This window comes from Aspergillus glaucus, assembly GCF_001890805.1.
Source record: "Aspergillus glaucus CBS 516.65 unplaced genomic scaffold ASPGLscaffold_8, whole genome shotgun sequence".
NCBI lineage: Eukaryota > Fungi > Ascomycota > Eurotiomycetes > Eurotiales > Aspergillaceae > Aspergillus > Aspergillus glaucus.
In genome coordinates this window covers 715,831-739,105 of record NW_019170460.1, presented here as the reverse complement: position 1 = coordinate 739,105, position 23,275 = coordinate 715,831, and the positions used below count along the sequence as shown (strand labels likewise).

The 23,275-nt window shown below is 49.2% G+C and overlaps 9 protein-coding genes across 9 annotated transcripts; 4 read left to right on the top strand and 5 right to left on the bottom strand.

Moving 5' to 3' along the window:
• The first annotated feature begins 14 nt into the window (after positions 1 to 14).
• On the top strand, positions 15 to 1,358 carry ASPGLDRAFT_46188 (histidine phosphatase family protein). Its single transcript, XM_022546393.1, has 4 exons — positions 15 to 264; positions 333 to 596; positions 666 to 1,027; positions 1,110 to 1,358. The coding sequence occupies exons 1-3, from the start codon at positions 86 to 88 to the stop codon at positions 880 to 882; spliced, it is 660 nt and encodes a 219-aa protein (XP_022401899.1). The 5' UTR covers positions 15 to 85; the 3' UTR covers positions 883 to 1,027; positions 1,110 to 1,358.
• On the bottom strand, positions 1,105 to 1,740 carry ASPGLDRAFT_1429535 (DASH complex subunit HSK3 family protein). Its single transcript, XM_022541780.1, has 2 exons — positions 1,702 to 1,740; positions 1,105 to 1,587 (listed from the first exon to the last, which is right to left on the bottom strand). The coding sequence occupies exon 2, from the start codon at positions 1,476 to 1,478 to the stop codon at positions 1,140 to 1,142; it is 339 nt and encodes a 112-aa protein (XP_022401898.1). The 5' UTR covers positions 1,479 to 1,587; positions 1,702 to 1,740; the 3' UTR covers positions 1,105 to 1,139.
• Positions 1,741 to 2,609: 869 nt separating this feature from the next.
• ASPGLDRAFT_124775 (ketopantoate reductase family protein) lies at positions 2,610 to 5,252 on the bottom strand (the record flags this gene model as incomplete). Its single annotated transcript, XM_022540508.1, has 5 exons — positions 2,610 to 4,254; positions 4,313 to 4,742; positions 4,822 to 4,862; positions 4,931 to 5,051; positions 5,219 to 5,252. The coding sequence occupies 5 exons, from the start codon at positions 5,250 to 5,252 to the stop codon at positions 2,610 to 2,612; spliced, it is 2,271 nt and encodes a 756-aa protein (XP_022401897.1).
• A 3,622-nt stretch (positions 5,253 to 8,874) lies between these two features.
• On the bottom strand, positions 8,875 to 10,973 carry ASPGLDRAFT_124860 (ATP-dependent RNA helicase SUB2; the record flags this gene model as incomplete). The annotated part of the gene is made up of 4 exons (XM_022540516.1): positions 8,875 to 9,178; positions 9,231 to 9,591; positions 9,649 to 10,059; positions 10,724 to 10,973. 4 exons carry the CDS (start codon positions 10,971 to 10,973, stop codon positions 8,875 to 8,877), a joined length of 1,326 nt encoding a protein of 441 aa, XP_022401896.1.
• A 428-nt stretch (positions 10,974 to 11,401) lies between these two features.
• ASPGLDRAFT_93959 (ribonuclease P Rpr2/Rpp21/SNM1 subunit) lies at positions 11,402 to 11,971 on the top strand (the record flags this gene model as incomplete). The annotated part of the gene is made up of 1 exon (XM_022550553.1): positions 11,402 to 11,971. A coding segment is annotated over one exon (570 nt), but the record flags the coding sequence as incomplete, so codon positions are not given.
• A 1,194-nt stretch (positions 11,972 to 13,165) lies between these two features.
• On the bottom strand, positions 13,166 to 13,873 carry ASPGLDRAFT_124797 (uncharacterized protein; the record flags this gene model as incomplete). Its single annotated transcript, XM_022540510.1, has 2 exons — positions 13,166 to 13,396; positions 13,598 to 13,873. The coding sequence occupies 2 exons, from the start codon at positions 13,871 to 13,873 to the stop codon at positions 13,166 to 13,168; spliced, it is 507 nt and encodes a 168-aa protein (XP_022401894.1).
• A 1,311-nt stretch (positions 13,874 to 15,184) lies between these two features.
• On the top strand, positions 15,185 to 16,024 carry ASPGLDRAFT_124736 (WW domain binding protein 11; the record flags this gene model as incomplete). The annotated part of the gene is made up of 1 exon (XM_022540505.1): positions 15,185 to 16,024. One exon carries the CDS (start codon positions 15,185 to 15,187, stop codon positions 16,022 to 16,024), a length of 840 nt encoding a protein of 279 aa, XP_022401893.1.
• An 815-nt stretch (positions 16,025 to 16,839) lies between these two features.
• On the bottom strand, positions 16,840 to 19,067 carry nimA (serine/threonine protein kinase nimA; the record flags this gene model as incomplete). Its single annotated transcript, XM_022540500.1, has 3 exons — positions 16,840 to 18,837; positions 18,908 to 18,960; positions 19,016 to 19,067. 3 exons carry the CDS (start codon positions 19,065 to 19,067, stop codon positions 16,840 to 16,842), a joined length of 2,103 nt encoding a protein of 700 aa, XP_022401892.1.
• A 617-nt stretch (positions 19,068 to 19,684) lies between these two features.
• Positions 19,685 to 22,215, top strand: ASPGLDRAFT_46180 (ankyrin repeat and BTB/POZ domain protein). Its single transcript, XM_022546392.1, has 4 exons — positions 19,685 to 19,961; positions 20,069 to 20,154; positions 20,229 to 21,847; positions 21,912 to 22,215. The coding sequence occupies exons 1-3, from the start codon at positions 19,722 to 19,724 to the stop codon at positions 21,805 to 21,807; spliced, it is 1,905 nt and encodes a 634-aa protein (XP_022401891.1). The 5' UTR covers positions 19,685 to 19,721; the 3' UTR covers positions 21,808 to 21,847; positions 21,912 to 22,215.
• The last annotated feature ends 1,060 nt before the right edge of the window (positions 22,216 to 23,275 follow it).

Sequence of the window (23,275 nt, the reverse complement as noted above, 5' to 3'; positions counted from 1 at the left end):
AGTTACCTCGTAGAGAAACCATCATACCTTATACCCTAGAGCACCCCTGTCTCTAAACATTAGATTACTAAGAAAAGAAAAGAAAATGCCAGCCCCCCGCTGCTTCATCATCCGCCACGGCGAAACCGAATGGTCCCTCAATGGCCGACACACGGGTATCAGCGACCTCCCGCTCACAGCCAACGGCGAGAAACGTATCGCGGCAACAGGCAAGGGTCTTGTGGGTGATGACCGGTTGATTGTGCCGAAGAAGTTGTCTCATGTGTATGTCCCTTCCCCCTCCTCACCCTTCCAGGAATAATTCGATGGGATATGAATGTTAACGGCTATAGTTACGTCTCCCCCCGCGCTCGCGCGCAACGAACGCTCGAATTACTAGAGATCGGATCCAAGGAGAGACTACCATGGAAGGAAAGCCGGAAGCCCGAGGAAGACGAGCCGATTCGGACAGAGGCCAAGGTGGTGCTCACCGAGGCCGTTCGCGAATGGGACTATGGTGACTACGAAGGCTTGACGAGCAAGCAGATCAAGGAGCAGCGGGCGAAGGATGGAGAGGAGCCGTGGGATATTTGGAGGCAGGGATGTCCGGGTGGAGAGTGAGTCAACTCTCAATCCGTATTAGATTATCATTCTAGGTATAGAACACCGGAAGCTAACTAAAACAGAACCCCCGAAGACGTCATCCGTCGTCTCGACGCAGTCATCGCAGACATCAGAGAAAACCACCACCGCAAGTGCTTCGAAGACCCCGATGCCTCCGGAGATGTCCTCATCGTCGCGCACGGCCATATCCTCCGCGCCTTCGCCATGCGCTGGACCGGGAAGCCATTGACTGAGACATCATTGATTCTGGAAGCCGGTGGTGTTGGTACTCTCAGGTAAGACGGTGGATCTAAGAGACTTCATATCGTGAATGGCGCTGATAGAATCCAGTTACGAGCATCATAACATCGACGAGCCGGCGATTATTCTCGGAGGAGGATTCGTGGTGGATTAATCGTATCATGTGGGAGCAAATCAAAGGAGCCTATGCAGGATTTTTAATTAGTTAGACGATGTTCCAAACACACATAATAGATGATCACCGCACAAATCCCAAATTAACTTACCATGTAAGATCCTCACCATGCCATACCAAATCACGACTCCGACTCCTCCTTAATCCTCCTCTCCCCTTCTACTTGACTCTCCTCCTTAACAACCCCCTCCTCCCCCAACACCTTCGCAGACCCCATAAACAACCCCCCAACATACCCGCCCAAGAACCGCATATCCTCCGCCTGCACAGCCGTCATTCGCAGCAGATTCTCCGTATCCGCGAGGTGCGCGTTCAGCTGTGCCAGTTGCGAGTGGAGGTGGGTGTATTGGCGCGATTTGGTCGTAGATGTGGATGAAGCGCTGGTGGATGCTGAGGCGGAGGTGGGGAGGATGGAGGGGCGGAAAGAGGATTGGGAAGGGTTGTGGTAGTGCGAAGGCATTTTGTCGAGTTAAAGAGACACTGCTCTGCTTTGCGTTGACTGTTGTCTTCCGGGGAGTTGATGTGTTGTTTTTGTTGTGGTCGTTGGTTGTCAGGGAAAAGTAAGTTAACTAAGAAGTGGTTGGCGGGCGACGCCGCAAGTAACTAAGTTAACATGATACAGGATTATATAAGCTACCACAGAAACCCTACAGATACACATCTCAAGTAGGATTTGTACTTGCATCAAATTAAACAAATTACAACGGCTGTTGCGGACTTCTGTCATTAATTCCTTCTTATGAGGATGCGAACCCAGTCAAATCGAAGTCAATTAGAATAAATCGAATCCCTGCCCCTTTTATGCGCCAGAAACCACAGACCATGAAGTAAAGAAAAGTAGAGATCACTCAGCCATCGGATATTTTCACCTCACAGGACATTGAAACACGCATGGGATAGCAATGGAGAAAGAGAAAAGACACAAAGGAGAAGCATCCATGCCACAGTAAAAACGGAGAGATTTGGCAAAAAAAAAAAAAAAAAAAAAAAAAAAAAACATATACGGGTCCACGAAAAAACATGTTCCCACGCAAGTAGTGTACAATCTGGAAAAACGAAATGCATGATTGACAACGAGAAAAAGCATCGATGCCAGTGTTCGGTGGTATAATTGTAGAAGATCGAAAGAAAAGGAGTATTTCCCGGGCCGAGTGTTCGTGTTCTCGGCCTCATTAGGATAAACAATGCAGATATAGGAGATGAAAGAAAAGGGGAAGAAATGAATGGACAAAGACACATACACACGCCCGATCCGACCACTCCGAGGCAAAATGAAAACAAAGCATGAAAAAGAAATGACCCCCATGTCCCTTATGTATATGTTGAACAAAACAGTATTAGTTATGCTTCTCTTTTCTTTGTCGTGTCCGTTTCTTTCCCTCGTACTTGCTCAATGCCCAGAATCTCGTCTATATGGAAATAAGGGAGGAAAGAATCGATGGCAAACAGACGGGGAATGCAATGTATAAACGGCGAGGTAAGGAAACGGTGGGTAAAGGCTATGGATTCGAGCTCGTCTCGACCGAAATATCAAGGATCAATCATGAACGCGGGTGATACGAGGGTAAAGGAGAGGAAACGGTGATGTTGTCTATCGCACCGGCGTCGTGGCTTGCTGAGCACCAAGGCTGATCTGGCTGCTGTGGGCCGAGTTCTCGGACTCCAGGTTTGCACTGGCCGCACTATCACCACTCTTCGCGCTGGCGCTCGCACTTCCGGTCAGACTTCTATGTTTTGGGGCGCGCTTGGCGGGAATTTGGTTGTTGCTCACCCCATAATGTTGCTCAACTTGCTGCGGTCCTACCGCGTTACCATGCCCCGGAGGGTGCTTGGGAACCGGTGCTCGCACGACGGGAGGAGAGGGATTACCGCCGTGGGAATGACCAGGAGGGCCGAGGTTCTGCGGGTCTTGAGCCGTCATTGGTCGGCCCATCCGTGGCCCGGGCCCGGGGAGACCACCATAGGGCGTGGCGGGGGAGTGGCTGTTGCGGCGACTCGTAGGATAGGGGTGCGGAGGGAAATCGCCCATTCGACTGGTCGTCATCGAATTGGCGCGCGAATCCGCCTGCATCTGATTCCGGTCGACGGCACCATACCTGTTGGACGAGTAGCTCATCATGGGATTATCGAAAAGGGAGTCATGCAGGCCAGGGATTTCCTGCATGATGCGTTCGCTCGCGCGCTTCCGACCACCACCAAAGTACCGGCTAAATGACGAAGCAGGTCTGCTGTTGCTGCCGCTGTTGTTAAGACTCACTTCCGGGTTCTTGCGGAACTGGCTCGCAGAGGGAATTTTGCGGTTCTTCCGTGAAGTCAGACTCATCATATCGACATTGTCGGGATCAACCTGCGGAATGCCAAGAGTGTCCATGGGGTCGAAATAGTCATCCTCGTCCTCCTCGTCAAGAGCGGGCCGAGACGGTCCCCGTCTCCGGCCGCCACCGCGGCGCATGCTCATCTCCTGTTCTCGGACCTGCAGCTCCCGCTGGCGAAGCGCCAGTTCGCGTTCCCGCAGGGACAGTTCCGCTGTGGGAGCAGAGGGAGGGGGACCAGCAGGCACGTCGCCGTTCTGCGCGGTTTGTGGAGACGCGCCGCCTTCAGCATCATCGTATAAAACCAGATGACTGAACTCCTCTAGGCCTTCCACCGACGTGTCGCGGGGAAGTCGGCCAGCAGGAGGTGCCTGAGGCGGAGGAGGATGGGCACCTGGTGGTCTCATCATACCTCGTCTTGGGGGTGGCATCATTATACCAGAAGTGGTTCGGGCAGGACCTGGGCGCATAGGACCATTCATCGGTCCTCTCTGCGGCGGCGGAGCGGACGACATACGCGGCGGTGGTCCCGGCGTAGCCACGGGGGGCGGCGAGTTCTTCGTCGGCGGTTTACTCGTATTGGCCGCGTTGATGTGGTGAAGCATGGCGTAGAGAGCTTCAATGCGAGGCACCTTGATATCCGACTCCATAGCCAGCTTAATGGGGGAACCCAAGAATGTCTCAACTTCCATGGGGCGCCGCGCTTGGAAGTCCTGATACATGGTGCTGGGCGCTTCAGCTGCAGCCATCTTATCAATAGTGGACTGACAGAAATCAGCCGGGAACTCGCAGCCATGGGCTCGGGCAAGGTCAAGCAGCTCATCAATTATGCCTGAAATTAATTGACGAACGCCGACTTTCTCGAGCAATTGTGCGTAATTGGAGGTTTCAAAAAGAACGCTTGCAGGTTGGAAAGCAATAGGACTGCCAGCAGGTGTTAGTTGAAAGCAAAGCAGAGATAGGAATAGCTAATGGCACATACCCAATCATGCGTTCAAACTGCTCTTGCCTGATATTATCTGAGACCTTGCAGTCCACCCCACCCGAAGACAACGTCATGGCCAATGCGGATGCCATATCATTCTGTATTGATGAGGGAATGTTGGATTGTTTGCTGGTTGCACCGACCCAAATCTTGGAGCTGCTGAGGTGTTCAAACTCGCTGGCACCGGTTTGCGAGATCTCAACGCCGGAGACGAGCGACAAAATCACGTTTGTTGGGAAGCGCTGCTCGAGATGAGACTCAATACCAATGGAGTTTGTGGTATTCACGAGGATGCAGGTGTGTTGAGGAGTGACGACCGACTCGATGACGGCGGCTAGGTCGTACACGTCGGGCAAGGCCTTGACGCACAGAATGACATAGTCGTACGCATTTTCTCGGGAGGATGCTTCTTCTGGGGCACGGACGACTGCAGAGTGGGCAGACAGGTTAGTCATCTGCACTGATGTCTGTGTTCTTTTTCTGGGGGGGGCGAGGAGAAGACGTACCATGACGAGGTTTAAAGCGTTCATTCCCGAATGCTTTCGATCTATCGTAGAAACTTGTGTCAGGAATCCACTCAAGAAGCAACTAGAGGAATCATCGAGGGAAACGTACTTGAATGAAACTCCATATTGCGACACGGGGTCAAAATTGGATTTCCAGACGAGGGTCACATCGCAAGAGGTGGTCGCTTGCAATCTCCAGGAGATGAAAGCCGAGATAGCATTGCTACCGACTAAAACAGCATCGAGTCAGTTGTCTAGACATTCTTTTTTTTCTTTTTTTCTGTCCTTTGCAGAAGTGGACACAATGAATGATTCAGAGGATCAGGAGGAATTGGAACCGTGCGTTCTGCATGGCACACAAAGACGAGGTAATGGTGTAGATCAAGCACAAACGAACCTGATAAGATGCGCAGCCGCGGCGAAGGAGCCATTGTTCACAGACACCAAAACGAATTGTATTAAAACCGCCAGTCCCGATATTCGACGTCAAAAAGGATTAAAACCGCAGACGATGGGTTGGTTGACCGATCGTAACGGAGAGAGAGAATCGATCGGGGAGAGGACGAAAGATGGCGTTGTCCACCGAGGCGCGACTGACGCTGCCTTCCCAGGTACAACACACGAAACCGGACTTTTCACGAGTCGAAAGACGGTTGGTCGTTTTGGAAGGAAACGGCGATGGGATGCGTGTAATTAGAAGGAGATTAAGAAGAAGAAGAAAAAAAAAAAAAAAAAAAAAAAAAAAAAAAAAAAAGGAGATCAAGATAGAGAGAATGAGGGGAGGGAAAAGGGACAAACGAAGGGCAGGAGAAGGAAGGAAGGGAAGGCTAGAGAGTCGAGACTGCCAAAGGAGAGAGACAGAGCAAAGATAGAGAGGGATTGAGAAACCGCAAAGGGAGAAAGGGAAAAGAAAGAGGAAAGAGTAAAAAGAGGGAAGGAAAGAGGAAAGGTTTTTTTTTTTTTTTTTTCCCTCCCCTGCTATTTTTTTCCAGTATTTCTTTAGGTGGAAAATCCTCGGTTTGGGATACGGACAACACGCTGTCTTTGGCTTATGGAGTAAAAATTTGTGCCCAAAAGCAAGCGAAAGAGTAAAACAAAAGGAAAAAGTGAAGGAAACACAGACTTTTTCTTGTGTCCACCAACGGTGGTGATATCTTTCTTGTCTCTCCGTGTCCTGCGACGAATCCGGAAAACAGGAGGCAAAAAAACGAATTGTCACCGCAAGCGAATGGCAATAATACGGAGAATGGAATTGTTTTTCTACTCTACTCCGTACACATCAATTGATTCGTATCCGGAGTTCTTCACCTCAACGCAGCGGTTCTTTGTACAGCGTGTTCGTCAGACCACACATCATTTCTACACATGACAGCAGCAAAAAAAAATAAAAAATAAATAAATCATTCAGAGAGAAAGGACTTGTCGGCGGGCTCTGTCTATGATTATCCACCGAATCCACTCCGAAGGACCGTCCTATGTACTAGACTAGTGTCGTTAATTAGCGAGGTTTAGTCTCGATCGATCCTTTGCCAATCCACCAGACATTACTTATACGGAGTACAGGGTACAGGATACTGTGGACTTCGTAGTAGAGCACAATTGCATCAGCTACGAGTCCCTTATTTACTCGTACCTCTCACTGAACCATGGTGCACCTCACACATAACCCCGGGGATGAATCAGCACTCTGGTCCGGGGTGACTATGTATCTACTCTGTAGTGGCACACCGTGCTTAAGATGAACCCGGAAATGCTCTATCCAATAATTATTGCCCATAATATTTGCTTCTGTCTTATATGCATATTTGTACGGACCAAATCCCGCCCATATCGGAATCACGGCCGTCTCGGCCTTTTCAAGGGGGAGGTGAAGGGGGAGGCGGTGTCTGGGCAGCATACCGGAGCTATAATCAGATCATACAGTTGCAGAGATCGCATACTGGGTTTTTTTTTTTTTTTTTTTTTTTTTTTTTTTTTTTTTTTTTTAATGCTTTATATTTGTTATAGTGATTCTACGAGTTCTGGTTTGTGTCTCTGTGCTCGGTGTTGTTATATTGGCCAAGTGCTAAAAAAGGAGACAAGTGGAGTTGTTTGTCAAAGTCTATCGATCTAGAACGAGAACGAGAATCAGGAGTGGACTCTTCCACTCTCATCCATTCACTACTTACCTCTGGTACACTGTCTCTGTCCCGTCTATTTCTCCCATGTACAAAATACACCTCAATTCTCTTATAACAAACCATGCTTCCATACTGTACTTCACTATATCCTAACCAGTCCAGCCATCCCAATGCGGAATCCAGGTTCCAAAAGCAGCCCCACTGCTTCTATTTCCAGCAACACACCCAAAACATGCCCCACCCTGCGGCTGTGGATCCCGGCCGAAGGATCTGACCACTGAGGATCCCCCATCAGCCACTCGCCGCATCCGTCGAGTTCTGGTCTCTTCTGTTTCAGCAAATCAGAGGATCTGAAGTTATTACATGGTAGCACAAGTACCCGTACTTGTAGCTCTGCGCGAACAATAATGGATTGTTACATGTCAGGAATACTGCTCTGAGGAATAGTTTGTTCCGGATCGGTGTAGATTATATGTACCTGTACGGGTGCAGACAGGTCAGAGAATATATAATCCTGCTGGCATTCTCCGTACCTGATCACCAACAGGAATAAAGTTACGGTTAGGATAATTAACACCAACCCAGCCACACTCTTTCCGAGCCATACAGAGCACCCAGAGCAGCTCAATTGTACGCAAATAATGTAGACACTGTCACGTGGATCACAATAAGAGTACACCAGAGAACAAGCACAAAAGATCATCATGATCGTCCCCGCGGCCAGTGCGAACCACTCTGTCAACCAACCTACAGGTAAGAGCACAGTCATCACATCCGTAGAACACACCCGAAAACGGAACGATGAACATCCCCTGACATAGATCTGGCATACAAGTACATACGCTTACACTACTAACTCCGGAGTACACCAACAGAGCACTCGCAATACACTACGAGTTCCGAGTACGGAGCCGTCTGTCAAATCAAAACCCGCCCCACCGATCAATCAAGTAAATCCGGTTTGACTTCCCTCGCTAATTTCCAGAACATTAGTCCCGTCCAATCACAATATCAGGCTTTATCTCTTCGCCGTACAAAGTACTCTGTACGGATTTGATATCCTTGACTGAGCTCTGAGCTTTCTTTTCTGTGGAAGAAGCTGCCCCTGGAATTACTACGAGCATAAACGACTAGTACTCCACACTGACGTTATCCGTACGTTTTCAGATACACACGTGACTGTATGTCATAGAAAGTACTGTGGCTTACGTGGCGCAGGTGGCAAATTGAGTTCACGTCTATCAACCTCGTGTCGGTTTCGTAAAGTTAGATTGGTTTAGCTTTCTGTGATTGTCGGTGATCAGTCAAGTGCTACTTGTATTAGATTGGCTCTGAGTTGGCATCCCGTCGTACTTCGTAATACATACTCCGAAGTCGCGAGTATCCCGTACCTCTTGGCAGTCTCAGAAACCAACCAGCTTTAGAATTAAGTCCCTCAGCTGGTTAGACTTTACGTACTTGTAATAGACCCTTTCTCCCCCAGTAACCAAGACAATCCCGGATCAACCAATGAAGATCGCCAAAGTACGGTGTACACACTCCGGATCTATCACCCGAGGCCAATATATCGGATCGGATTACGGGAGTTACAAGCAAGCCAAGTCATCGCTCTATTACAGAAGTTGATACATAACATATCCACGGCTGCCCGAATTAAACTGGATTTATAATCGACGAACACTTATTTTTTTTCCCTTTCCAGATGTCTCTGTTTAACCCGTTACCGCATATTTCACCGTGTCTCCATAAGAGAAGCAAGTCAAGACACTGCCAGAGACAAAATTGCAACCGAGCCCTCACGCCAAAAAGAATAGAAATAAACGGGAATAAATGAGCAAAAAGTACACAACGGTAGAACAAATTCAATAAGCAAGAGCATAGGAAAAATAATTTAGCTGCAGGGCTTGTCCATTGACGCCTATGACCCATCAATTTATGCCATGTAGGTGCTCGAGTCCACACCACCCTCGGGGTACTCGGGGAGGGCGACCTCGAACCGCTTCTCGATGTCCTTGAGAACCTTCTCATCGTCCTCGGTGCTGACAAACGAGATCGACAGACCCTTAGTACCGAAACGACCAGCACGACCAACACGGTGCAGGTAAGAGTCGGCATCAGCGGGCAAGTCGTAGTTGATGGCAAGGTTGATACGCTCAATATCAATACCACGACCGAAGACATCGGTAGCGACACAGATACGCTTGTTGAACTCCTTGAACTCCTTGTACCGTTTGATACTAAACAAATCATCAGTTTCAATCTTTTTTACATGCTGGCAGGCAAACTTACCGCTCTTCCTGGCTGACACCAGAGTGCACCGCAATACTGGGAAAGTTGCATTCAACCAGGAGCTTGTTAAGCTCGTTAGCACGGAGCGTACTCTTAACGAAAATAATGACCTGGTTGAACTCGAGGCTGTCCAAGAGTTCGTTCAGCTTGCGGTTCTTCTCCGCCTCACTGAGCTTAACGTAGTACTGCTGGAGACCGTGGAGAGTGAGCTTGGTGTCATCATCCACGTAGACCTCGAGCGGGTTCCGCATGAACTTCTTGCAGATAGGCCGGACCTCCTGCGAGAGCGTAGCGCTGAACATCATAACCTGCTTGTCAGCAGGGGTCGCGCGGAAAATTTCCTGGACGTCACGGCGCATGTCTATGTGAAAAGTCAATGGTCAGCGACTGTTCATTGGAAATGAGAAAAGACACCTACCAATCTGATCCAACATCTTGTCACACTCGTCAAGAACGAATGCCTTGACGTTACGCAGAGAAAGCTTCTTGTCACGGACCAAAGCGTTGAGACGACCAGGAGTAGCAACAACGATGTTGGGGAACGATTCCTTGTTGGAAAGGACTTCGATGTCCTTCTGAATCGGAGTACCTCCGTAGAAGACTGCAGTCTTCACATCGGGAAGGTACTTGCTGAACCGAGCATACTCGTTCTTAATCTGGTATGCCAGTTCACGGGTGTGGCACATAACAAGGATGGAGCACTCCCCAGGAACAGCTTCCAACTGGTGAAGAGTAGTCAGGACGAAGACCGCGGTCTTTCCGAGACCAGACTTGGCCTGGCAGAGAACGTCGACGTTCAGAATAGCGGTCGGAATGCAGACTTGCTGGACTGTAATGAGGCGGATGGCATGTTAGACTTGTATTCGATGCATATACTGAGAAAGAGAAAAGCAATCCGCGTCGCAATGTCCGTCCATCCCCCGAAATAGCCGATTCAGGAACTAGTTGTTGCGAAGGTCTCTCCGCGCAGGTAAACGAGAAAACTAAGGAAGATTCCCGTGTACAATGAACGATGAAACAGCATTCACATCAGGAGCTCTTCTGCAGTCGACATGAGGAGCCTATCGTCCAGGCACTGGTGGTAATAAAAGAAGGGACCCTAGGTTTTTCTTCCCAAAAGGAAAAAGAATTCTTAACCGTCCTCAGGTCTTCTTCTAACCGTGAAAGTATCTTTCTTCTTTACAAAGAAAGTCTCGCCTCTCTCCAACAGGATCGCTGGATCAATGAGCAAGTAGCCACACGGGGCAACGCGCTATTATGCGCTACACGGATTTCTCCTCTTCTTATTCCCTGCTGATATCCATCGAGACATCCTCATGTCGGCTGCAAGCTCGAAGACTGATTTGGCGCCTCAGAAAAGATAAAACGCAAATATAGGGAAAGAAGCGACTAGATGTTCTTCTCTTTCTTTCTTGTTTCCCCCGCGGAGATGGACGGACGTTGGAACATGGAGTAATGGAGAGGCTTGTGGGAGAAAAATGTTATCAACTAACCCTCCGATGGATGTTCGAAACCGCAATCGGTGATGGCACGTAGAAGTTCTCCTTTGAGCAAAAAGTCGCGGAAACCGGTCGAGTGAATACCGACGTAGCTTCCCTTCTTGTCCGGGCGGCCGCCCGTGACCGTCAAGTCGCCCTTTTTCTCTTCGGCTCCATTCGCAGCGGGAGCAGCAGTGGTCGCCGCACCGTCAGTGGTCTGGAGCTCCTCATCGGAGTAGTCGATGAGATCCTCCTCGTGAGACATGGTGATGGGTGGTGGTGCTGGTGGTGAGGAAAAAGACGGGTGGCTAAAAGCTGATGTCGCGGCGCGTAATCCCTAGACAGCTAGAGAGATAGGATGTCGAAAATAAATAAAAGGAAAAAGTGAGAGTAAGAGAGGTAAATAAAACGCTCAGATAAAGCAAGTATTATTCCCAACTCACTCAAGATGAATTGAGACGGAGAAAATATGGGAGGCGAGGGAGAGGTGATGGAAATGGAGAGAAGGGCGTCGCGAGGGATGAGATGTTCCGGGAACTGCCAGGGTCATGTGACCAATTCACTCACCGCCAACTGCAGCTGAGCCACCTGATTCGGTCATCCTGTGTAATTTGTCGATACCGCGTTTTCCTTTTTTTTTGGTCCTCCTTCACCTCCCTTTTTCGACTCATCGCAAACAAGATCCTCCCAATGGCAAAGGGAAAGGGGAAAAATGTTAATAGCCACTTACGCGCGAGACTGGATTACCTGCACAAAGCCGCCGCCTATCTCCACTCCACAACGATAGCCTCTAAACAGCAGCAGACCCAGCAGAGCAACACTGAAAACAATGCTAGTGATGAAAAGCGCGAGGTTGAAACCGGCTCAACCCGGACCGTGCCGCAAATCTTGAGCCCTGGTGCTACTGCTGTTGCTGTTGAAAAGGCATCCGGTAGCGTCAACCAAAAACAGGAGCCGACCCTTGAGCGTCTACCCAATCTATCCAGAGCTTATATCTCACAGCTCCGCGGAATATCATTGAAGACACAGCTTCGGCTACCTCAGGAAGTGAAGCGGTCATTCTGCAAGCGGTGTGATACTTTACTTGTGCCTGGGGTCAGCTGCATGCAAGAGATCAGGAACACGAGTCGCGAAGGCAAGAAACCATGGGCTGATGTTCGGGTCGTGCGTTGCACAACATGTGGTACAGAGAAACGATATCCTCAGGCGGAAAAGCGGAGCAAGAAGCTTGCCGAACGGAAGAAAGAAAAGGAACAGAAGGAAAGACAAGCTGCAGAAACCTGAAACCTTCACCTTTGCCTGGTTTTCTTTCAGATTCTGGTTTACATTTTGGGGGTCTTTATGTGGCGTCACACATGTTCATAGAAGGATCAGCTTCGGTTATGGGCCCTATACGCGAGTGACGATCCCGCCCGTGGTATGTCTACATGCGAGAACCCGGATACTCCTGTCCATGGCCAGGGGTCCTAGGGGGGAGCTAATTCCCCGATGGTGTCGACCTCAAACGGGCCATCTTCAGAGGCTTATACGTCCGGCTCTGAAGCTTAGAAACGGTCTAGAAGTTTGACCGGAAAGCTCATGTCTTATAGGTCAGTATACCAAGGGTCCTAAGGATCAGAGAACCTCAAGAGATCAAAAATGAACAAAACATGGAAGGCAATGGCTTTAGGTAGCCGATCCATCCATAAATAGTTTCCACTCGCGCTGCAAAACAAATGAAATAGATACTTGACATGGCGCTCACGACATAAAGCATAATACTTCCTCCAATAAGGACATGAACTAAAACAGAAGATATTAGGGAGAGGTGCAAATGGGGGAATCACAGCGCTGCAACAACAGACAACGAAAAACCAACATCATGAAGCCGAACACATAGACCATGATCCTCGTGAAATGGAATCAGCTGCAGAAACCTCGTATCATTAAAGACAAACAAAACCATCAGAGTCTATCATTATTCCTGAAATCATTGCTTGATAAAACTCCGCGCTATAGCATCCTGCCATTCCTGTAGAAATTGACTGTTATAAGACGTTTTCATATTCGAAAAGAAAAGAGCCGCGAGGCCGTGTCCCAATCTTTATCCAGTGATTTTTCCAAATGCGTAGAAAGATGTCAATATGTAAGAAGATTCTCCATGAAAGGTCGTTTGGCACATGGAACGTCACAGCTAGAAGCTGCTAAAAGTCATAACGATACAATGTCCGTGCAGGACAGATCGAGGCATAAGCACATTCGTCTTTTTTTTGATATTTTTTCGCTTTTTAATGATGTGGTTGTGGTGTGGTGATGGTATTGAAGGAAGGTCAGAGGTGGTGGGAGAAGCCAATACGACCATCCGGCAGTCGAAGAAGTGCATAAAAACCGATACAAAAAAGCCTCCAGGGCATCTGAAGATATTGTCCGGATCATCTCAAAGGAATGGTGTAGGAAGAAAATTATAAGTGAAACAGGTCAACGCTTTCGCCGGGCAGCTTGGTCAAGACGCTGATCGAGTCCTTCAATTCTTGCGCGGTACTGTTTGACGATTTCTCTTATATTCGCAATTTTGGCGAACTCTGTTTCAAGGTCGTCAATCGAAGTGAGAATTGAACGGGTACGTGCGATTTCAGCGTCTGCATTGCGGATGACATTTCCCGCGCGATCGGTGCTATTCTGTAAGGAGAGTTGCATTTGTTCTTCCAACTATTTCCATGTTAGAGCTTAATGAAACGAACGTCATGGCGAATGTGCGGTGTATATGTGCGAGGCGTGCAAAAGATGAAAAGCTCCACAAAACTGCCCATCCATCACCCTTTTATTCCATGTTCGGAGGCAGGCCTTGGAACGAGACCAGATGTGAAGTAAAGATGGAAATCTTGACAAGAAGAAAAAAGAAGAACATACATAGTCGAGACGATTCCGGATCTGTTCCTGTAGATTATCCAACTGATGCGAAAGCGCCCTGAGACTCATCGGATCAAGCAGCAATCGACCATGGCTGCTGGCCGCACTGGCAGCGCGCGAACTAGCGTTGCTGGTCCTTCCAGTCCCTCTGCCTCTGGTAACCCCACCGCCAGTATGGCCACCCTGAAGCGCGAGCTGCTGTTGTTGTCGAAGGATTTGGATTTCGGAGGAGGTAAGACCAAGCGAGGTGTCGGGAATCGAGGCTGATACGGACATTTGGTCCCGGCAGAGACATGCTCCAACCGCGACGAGAGTCTAGGAAGCGCTAATCGATCTCGATGTAAGAAAACAGGACGGGCATAGGTTCATGGTGGTAACCGGGAGAGAAGAAGAATGCGGGCACCGGAGAGAATGGTGAGAGGTAGGATAATTGAAAGCGCCGCAATTTGTAACTCAGACACCGGATGGAACCAGGTGCAAAAACAGCCGCTGAACCTAGGACGATTATAGTTCCTTATCACCTTCTATTGTCGAAACCAGTGGTGTCATTGGGAACAAAAGGGTAGAGGCCGAGGCAGAAGGATGGACGGCCGGCGACTGTCGACAAGAGAAACCGTCGATATTGTCGGCGGCAAAAAAACAATCACGGCGTTTCTCTTCGTAAACCGTCGACTTAAACGGTGATAAAGAAGATCGAAATTAGAAAAAGAGTCAGGTCCTGAGGGGACCGGGGGGAGAGGGTGAGAGGAAAGAAGAATGAGGAAAGAGGGGCAAAAGAAATGAAGGTTTGGTGATCAGACCAACACCAAATAGGATAGATTGATTGCGGAAGAGCCAGACTAGGAAAGAGAAACAATCGTCAGTTGACTTTTAGTTTCCTGTTTACTTCTCTATATTGCTCCATTTATTCCGCCGTTGACGCTATATGTAGCTGCTGGATACATGTCTGTATAGTGATGGGGATGGTAGGAACATATAAAAACACATCCAGCTCCAGTGAGAACCAGCTCTGGTAGAAGTAGTACCCTGGCAGTCATTCTATGCAACAATTGGGCTTGACTCCGTGGTCGCATTAATCTTCAGTTCCTCAAAGTCCGGTCCATCGAGCTTGGATCCTCCGCCGGCCCCGGCTTCGACCTTGCATTCAACTTCCTAACCGCATAAACCTCCACTCAACAACTCACTCTCAAGCCATATTCCCAATACTCGGTCGAATCATCACATTCATTGCGCATACATATATCAACACTCTCAGCAACCGCGCGCATATTGTCGTCACATCGCTCAGACAGCAAAGCGCAGGCGTCATAACCGCCATCCGATCAACCTTACCTTAGCGCCAGAGGAGAAGACGCTTCAGCTACCTGCAACTTTGTATTTTTTATCAGCCTGTGAGCGTTCTCCAAACTAGATCTGGCCGGTTCTAGTAAGCTGCAGGTGCTGCAAGAGCTCCTTGCTACACTCGGCCAGATTTTGCGCGGCTCCTCCACCCCGGAGCTTTGCATAGTTACACCAGAAAGCTAACTCGTCACACCCCATGACTATAGTCTGTCACAGTGATACCTGAACAAGAAAAAAACCGTCACAATGCCTAAAGAACGTTCCATGAATCCGGCTGCCGCGCAGCACAAACTCGACAAGCAAAAGTCAATGAAGAAGGGGAAAGCAGATGCGCTGGCCCGCCGAAATGAGAAACTCGCCCGTCGCAACCCCGATCGCATCCAACGCCAGATCAATGAGTTGAAACAGATGCAAGAGTCCGGCCAGAAGCTACGACCACGGGAACAGCAGATCTTAGAGGCACTGGAGAAAGACCTGCGCACTGTGCAGAAGGCTCGGGAAGCTTTGGGTGATAAGGCACCCAAGTTTAATGAAAGGGGTGGTGACGGTCCAAGAGGGCCAAGTGATGGGGTACTTGGGAAAAGAAGACGGAGAGACGATCGTGATAACCGATTTGGACAAGAAAGTGACAGCAGTGAGACAGATGAGGAGGTACGAAGAATACCCATGCCACGGGATACTCCGCCGCCGATTCCCAGACAGTATCAGAAGAGAGATGCAGGACTGGCTGAGGGTGCGCGTGGGCCACATACTCTTCCGAACAAGCCGCCTGTGACAGAATCCAAGACGGTCTACGAAGCTAAACCCGAGATCAAAGATTTGCGGCGGGAAGCTATCAATAAATTCGTTCCGGCCGCTGTCAGGGTCAAGCAGGAATCTATTAGAGGTCAAGGGAAGCTTTTAGAGCCAGAAGAGATGGATAGACTTGAAAAATCAGGCTACCAGGCAGGTCCTGCAGAGGGGCAGCCGACGGGTAATCCGGATGATGATGAGGAACGGCGGAGGCTCTTGGAAGAGGAAGAGATGCGCTTCAACCAAGAACTTCGCTCGGTGCAAATAGAGGAGGTTGAAGACGAGGAAGCCTGAATTGAATGACGAAACCGGAATGGGGCATCGTAACTAAACCCTGTACGTCAATGGATAGAATCTGGATATGCCCCAACATGGCTGCTCTGATAGCCTTTCGCAATGACCATTTGGGATCTATGCCTTAATGCAAAGATATAATAAACCAAGATAAGATGCTGGATTGATTGCCACATATCATATCAAGACAGAAATCGTAAACCAAAAAAATGTATGTACATACACAGAGCCTCCCTTACACTCCTGAACACCAATTATTTTGCACACCAGAGATGACCGCAAGTAAAAGAAAGAAATGACAAAAGAGTGTGAGGGAAAGGTGTATCTCCGACTTGATAAGGATGAGACGAGAGTCAAGTAACCAAAAGGTTGTATGCAAGAAAAGCAAAAAAGGAACTCCAAAATCCAACAATCAAATAGTATAGACGTCACTTCATAACAACAAAGGAAATCAAATGGTCGGTGATGTCTGTGTCCAAGCTCGAGTTTGCACAGGGTTGTAATAAAAAATGCATGAGGCTTCCAGGCCTTGCATGGTCAATGCCACTCCTCAAGATGCACTCTAACTCCACCGTAACTCCAGAATAGAAACCAAGAAGCAAAAGAGGTATTAAGAAATCAGTCGAAAAATGAAAAGAGGGACATCGGTCGGAAGATAGTATGCCAAAATGCCCCTAGGAAGAGCGCCTGTAAAAGGCTTCCTTGGGGCCACGGAACGAATCGAAAAGGTTGGTCCACATATCGTTTGACAACATAAGGTATGGTCCCAGCCATTTGTCAGATAGAGGGCTCAAAATGGTTGAGGGTTCCCCCTTTCACCTCAGGTTGCGGATGACCTTCCTTCCACGGTTCAGGAAGGGACTGGGCATTTCATCCCTCTCGGGGTCCCACACTGCTGGTGGCTCGCGATCAGATGACTTGAGGGGATTCGAGCCTGAAGTACGCGAGTCACTGGCGCACCGCTTCACCTCCTCGAGGGGTCGACCTCCGGCTCTGGCCTGCGCAAGTTCCACCAGGGTCCTGCCACCCATGTTGCGCTGCAAAACAGCCTTGAACATCTCTTCCCCGCCACCGTTTGTTTTGGACGTGAGCTGCTTGGAGCCAGACTTGCGGGTGGGAGATCCGGCGTCGGCAGCAAGGTTTGCAGAGGACGGAATCTTGGACAAGCGACGGTGAGGCGACTTGGGCCTTGCCTCATTCTGAACATTACCCGATGCTTGAGGCAATCTCGATTGGTTGGTTGGAAAAAGCGAAGGCTGGCTGCTCAGCTTCTGCATGAAGGCCGCTGTATTCTGCCGCAAAAGTGGTCGAGCAGGGGCCTTGAACGGGTCGGGTCTGACCTTGGGACGAGTCGGGGAAGGCAGGTCGGGAGTGTCGTCTTCGTCGTCGGAGTATGCCAGAGCTGGTTCCCATTTAGGCTTCTGTCGTTCTGGGTCTGCGAAGATATTCTTGCCAGATCCATTATTCTGTGCGGCCGTACGACGGGGCGACAAGGAAAGGGAAGCAATCGACATTGGAGAGGGCTCAGCCATTTGTATGTCGACAGGGGAGTCAATCACGGTCTTGGAACGGCACAGCGGAGTACGGGTCTCCTTCTTGATTGCCTTGTTCCCGTTTGCCGACGGCGACTCCGGGGACAGACGATTGATATCAGTGTTCGAAGGATCCTGATCATCCCCACCGCTAACAGAGGATTGCGATGTGTGGCTAGACTGAAATCCGCTGTCGTTGTGGGCATTGCTGTTTCTCTTGTGCTTCTCCAACTCGATACCAACTCGCTCGTGAACCTCGAACTCGAACCTCTTGCGCAGTTTTTCGAGTTCATTCTGCACTTGACGGTCAATTTCCAGCCTAGCTTTCACTTCCCATTCTCTGCGAACAGTGCTTTCGATCTCTGCTTTCATCTGTTGTTTTTCCTTTTCGATCTTGACGACGTTGTGTTCCATGTCCCTGACTTTGTGCAAAGCAACCTCCTCACGCTTTCGCAGTGTTCTGCCGATATCGACGACCTCTTTCTCTTTTCGGACCAAGCGGATAATAGGGAGATTGATCAAAGCAGCGGTGTCGGGTCGGTTGTCGGGATTGACGCGCAGGCAACTGGCGATAACGTTTCTCAATTCGGGGGAATAGAACTCTGGTAGAGGGGGAAACTTCCCCTCCCTAATCTTCTGCACGAGTTGGATATGGGTCCGGGCGTTGAATGGCGGTTCCTTCTGGCAAAGCTCGTACATGATACAGCCAACTGCCCAGATGTCGGAACGCAGGGTATACTTCTCTGCAGCGCAGATCTCCGGAGACATGTAGAAGGGGGTTCCCACGTAGGTGGATGCGAAGTCGTGGGAGTGCATCAGTTTGGATAACCCAAAGTCACCAAGCTTGACTGTGTTGTCATTACCCAGGAAGATGTTCTCGGGCTTCAAGTCGCGATGCAGAATGGTCATCTGTGCCTGTTTCCCCTTCAGACCGGAGGCTTTGGGGGCAGGACCAAGGACGTTCGACCCAATTTCCGGCGCGTCTGTACCATAGTGGCAGCGGTATAGTGCCGTCACCAGCTGTGCTAGGATGCGCCAGACGAACTCCTCTTCCGCGAACTTGTTTGTTTTCTTCAGGTTCTTGATGACCACACTCAGGTCTCCGCCGCCGCAGTATTCCATGTACAGGTATAGGTCTTGGCTCGCTTTGAGGTGTTCGCGATGGTAGTAAGCGACGATATTGGGATGACGGAGGGAGCTCAAGATATTGAATTCGGCCGTGAGCTGCTCTCGCTCCTTCTGGGACATCTTGATGTAGTTGATCTCTTTGCGACAGAGGATCTATATTAAATTTATTAATTGTCAGCTGTCATACATTTCATTCACATAGGTATAGCCTGTGAAAACTTACCAGTCCATCGTTCTTCCGCTTGACCTTTCGGATGATTCCAAAGGAACCACAACCTGGAGACAGGGTCAGCGGCCAGACGATTGCAGAAAGGATCGCACTGGTAATTACCAATTCTCTCCAGCACCTCATATTTGTCTGCCTCGGCCAAAGCAATTGCCATGGTGGCAGTCGAAGAGTTGAACCACGGTGATTAAGGTCTCAAAAAGGGATTGATGGAGGAAAAGACAACCGGCGTTTCAGTTATTTGAAGACGAGACTAGTTCATTGATGGATTAGAGGGTTGTCGAAGCTGCTAAAATACCTGTTGGGTTAGTATATCACGAGAGTGGTGTCAGAAACATGCAGCGCAGATGCAGAGAGAAAGAAGAGTTCAAGTAACGTCTCCATGCCACGGGATGTTTAGCTGCACCCCGTTGCCCAGCAACGACGTGCATCAGCCAGCCCTTGCTGATTGCAGCAGGCGGTGTGAATTTGGGCGGTGAAGCATGATGTTGGTAGTATACCGATGCTATCATCTCTGCTGTGTGCGATCAGTCGATTAAATGTCCCATTGCAAATAGCAATCTGATAAATATATATATAGGCACGGTGTACCATGCACAGTCTCCTTCTTGGTAGCAATTGATCCCTCGGTCTTATGGTCTATCCCTGTCCTCGTTCTGGTGGCAATACAACGGCTACCCCCCACGTGATCCTTATCGATAAGATGATCACATTTCCTCATCCCGCCCTCTCCGCCGCAAAGTCCGAGAGACTATCACTGGTATTAGCTCCCTCGAAGTATACACGACAAGACAGCTGCGACAGTTTCGCAATGGCGGAGAACGAACCCACTGTGCTTCGCAAGGATCAATTAGAAATAAGCCTGCACAATGAGAAGAAATTGATCAAGGAGGGGACGATCAAGGACGACAACCCACTAGATCTCAGTCAACCGTTCGAGGAATTATGCAATGCTTGTCGACAGGGTGACTTGAAAGTGTGCCAGGAGAAAATAACAGAGGGTGTCAATGTCAATGCCCGCGACCCTTACGACTATACTCCATTGATTTTGGTAGGTTGGCTTGTCCCCTTGCGTGGTTGACTGGTGGCAATGCGTCTGGTTGCGGATGCCATGGGCAATTTCATGAGGATTCAAGCTGACAGAGTGGTGGTAAATAGGCTAGTCTTTGTGGACACTTTGAAGTGGTGCGACTTCTTCTCGAGTCGGGTGCGTTGTGTGAACGAGATACATTCCAGGGCGAAAGGTTTGCGGTCTCTCTTCCCTCTCTTCCTTTTGGACTTTCCAATGCGATATTGGCTAACACGAGAGTCTCTATAGGTGTCTATATAACGCTTTAAACGATCGTATACGGAACTTGTTGCTCGAATACGATTATTCCAAGTCGACCGACCCGCTTCAACCGCTCGCTGCCCATATCTCTTCGCTTCTTGTTCGTGACCAGCCTGTTACCTCAGATATTGTCGTCACTGCGGATGACGAGTCTCTTCACCTGCATAAGTTCATACTGGCAGCACGGTCTCCTTATTTTCGTCAAAAACTGGCCGCTGCTCCTGACAGTACAACATGGCGACTTCCCAGTCACATTCCACCACAAGCCTTTGTGGCAGCAATAAAATATCTATATTTGGGAGAAGCCCCTCGTGAATTGCGGAGTGGACCAGGAACAGGGTTTACCGAGTCAGAGGTCTTTGCAGGAATCGATAAGATTGCGAAACACCTTGAAATGCAAAGTCTCCTAGACAGTATGCTCGATAGCGGGGACCGGAGAATGGCTAGACAACGGAGAACCATTGAGATCTCTCGAGGCCGGGATCACCTTGAGGAGTGGTTCCGGGAGAATGTTCTTCGGAATCGGGTTGTGGTGGAACCATCCAAAGCAGACCAGGTCAAATGGGACCGCAACAATGCGGTTTTCGCGGACATCTTGCTTAGGGCTGACGAGCTTCCGGAGGGGTTGGAGGAAAATACCAACGATGTCGAACAGCAGTCTGATCAGAATGATGACAATGTTCAGAAATCGACCTTATTCCCTTGTCATCGAGCGGTGCTTCTGCGATCCGAGTTCTTTCATGCCATGTTCTCTTCTGGTTTCCGTGAGGCGCATGTTTCAGATCATCTTAAGATAATTGATGTGGACTGTTCTCCGGAAGTCCTCGAGATTGTCCTTGCCTTCCTTTATACGGAGAAGACGGATTTCTCGCTCGACGTTGCGGTAGATGTTCTGTTTGCAGCTGATATGCTATTTATCGAGAAGTTGAAGACAAAGGCTGCGGTTGTGATCAGTACTCTTGGAAGCGGTAACATGTCACAGGCAGAGGCTGCGAGAACACGAGGCGGAGCGGAAGAGGATGAACTTGATATCTATTCCATCGTCCGCGCTGCTTGGCTGACCCGGGTTCAGCGCCTGGAAGAATTCGCGGCTCGATATCTAGCATATCGACTAGAAGCCCACATCGACACTCCTGAGTTTGCGGAATTGATTGAAGAATCGGCCTTCAGGGTCCAAGGAAGACAGGAGACCGACACCATTGAAATGCTGGATGACATCCGCTTTTACCTCGGAGAGCGTTTCCGGTTGAGATTCGACGACGCTGGTGTCCAGGAAATGATGGAACGAGAGGTACAATCAAAGAACGTTGAAGTCGATGCTGCTGAAGACGTGAGCAAGATCACGGATGGTGTCAAAACGCTTGAAATTCCGAAAACTGCAGAGAAGGGGGCAGATGTTGCTCAAGTAGCAGCACACAAACAACCTCAAGAAGGACAAGAAGTTCCAGAGTTCGAAACATTGGACGGTGAAGTTACGAACGATGAATTCTCGAAGGATGCAATCAACTACCAGATCCTCATGGACAAGCTGGACCAGTTGCTCGGGAACCTCAACTTGGAGGCGTGATTAAGGCCGCTTCAACCATATATATATATATATATATCAGGTGAGATGGAGTGTACGATTGCACTACTTTTTGGACATACAGTGACTAGAATTGGGAAGGATAGAATGCGGTATCAAAAACAACCAGTATATATACACGAGCTCAATGACTATAGCATGACATACTACATCATATTTTGGGTATTTTCATGTTGTCCTTTTGGTTCGCTTGATGGAACACGAAGACCTGGCTACCCAGAAGAGCGAGTACGTATCTTTCTTGCATCCAGAGGATGATGCTGCCGGTTGTTGTCTGCTGCTTCTACTTTTGGTATATCAACGCATAGGGTCCAGTTGTTTTGTGAATGACTAGGGATGTGTGAACACATACGCTGCCAGCTCTTTCTCAACTTACTCTCTACAAAAAGCCTTGACTCTATCTTCACACTAAAAGCTGTTGATATCCAGAATGCTGACCAAGTCCATATATTCCAAATAACAGCCATCCAGCATACAAACATGGGCAGATCAGGCGTAATCTCACGTGGTAAATTTGTTTGTTTGTCAGCTGAGTACAACCTCCTCAGCAGAAGAAACTTCCCTCTAACCCCTGCGATTAGGTATTAATCCATGACTCAAAGGTCACCTGGTGATACAGAAATGCTCAGCCTCAGCCGATGTGCACTAGGACAAACACAAAATACCCAATCCGAGTATTTTCGGCTGAAACGCAGTGGGCTGCGTTATGTTACGGTGTACAGCATAACAGAGTACCCCGTACAACCACTCGGTCAGTTAAACCATCAATACGAACAGTACGGAGTACGATAACTAGGTTCACACGGCTTCGAAGTTTGGATTACGGTTGCTACTACTATCGGCGGGCGATAGCGACAGTGACGGCGATGACGGTGGTGCTAGTGTTGGTTACAAGGAAGGAATCAAGGCCATACTGCTGTATATGCCTCGTTCTCTCACATACGCTTCCAACCCCGATATCATCATACCGCCCAGCCTGACAGGAGAGCCGCAGCGGTAAGACCAGCCAGTTGTCAGTGCTGTCCACGAGTTTTGGGGAAATACAAGGACAGAATGATGCATGCCACGCCACTTTGAGTCTGTGCACGCGCTCTCTCCAGGGTCGTAGAGGGGGGCCGAGAATCCCTCGTCATCGCCGGCGGTTACTCCCGCTGGTACATTTCTTGGGCACATGGAAGGAGGGAATGTTGGAGAAACCCAAAAACAAGAGTACGGAGTATGGAGTAGAGAGCAGGAGACGAACGCCGAGATGGAGATTACTATTAATCGAGAAGGGGGGGGGAGAAAGATGGTTTGCTCGTTCGAACTTTGAAAGCCGCATGTAACTATGGGACCAAGGTTTCATTCATCTCCGACACGCGACACGGAACGAGCCATGGATTGGCCTGGATGACTTGAAAGAAATGCAACTTATCCCAGAAGGAAGATCATCTCCGGTGTGCAGGTATAG

Excerpts from the sequence above, each read along its gene's own strand:
- ASPGLDRAFT_46188 (XM_022546393.1), top strand. The coding sequence starts at position 86 with ATGCCAGCCCCCCGCTGCTTCATCATCCGCCACGGCGAAACCGAATGG. Across the intron at positions 265-332 it reads CCGAAGAAGTTGTCTCATGT|TTACGTCTCCCCCCGCGCTC; the intron begins GTATGTCCCTTC and ends TAACGGCTATAG. Across the intron at positions 597-665 it reads CAGGGATGTCCGGGTGGAGA|AACCCCCGAAGACGTCATCC; the intron begins GTGAGTCAACTC and ends TAACTAAAACAG.
- ASPGLDRAFT_1429535 (XM_022541780.1), bottom strand. The coding sequence starts at position 1,478 with ATGCCTTCGCACTACCACAACCCTTCCCAATCCTCTTTCCGCCCCTCC.
- ASPGLDRAFT_46180 (XM_022546392.1), top strand. The coding sequence starts at position 19,722 with ATGGCGGAGAACGAACCCACTGTGCTTCGCAAGGATCAATTAGAAATA. Across the intron at positions 19,962-20,068 it reads ACTATACTCCATTGATTTTG|GCTAGTCTTTGTGGACACTT; the intron begins GTAGGTTGGCTT and ends GGTGGTAAATAG. Across the intron at positions 20,155-20,228 it reads GATACATTCCAGGGCGAAAG|GTGTCTATATAACGCTTTAA; the intron begins GTTTGCGGTCTC and ends GAGTCTCTATAG.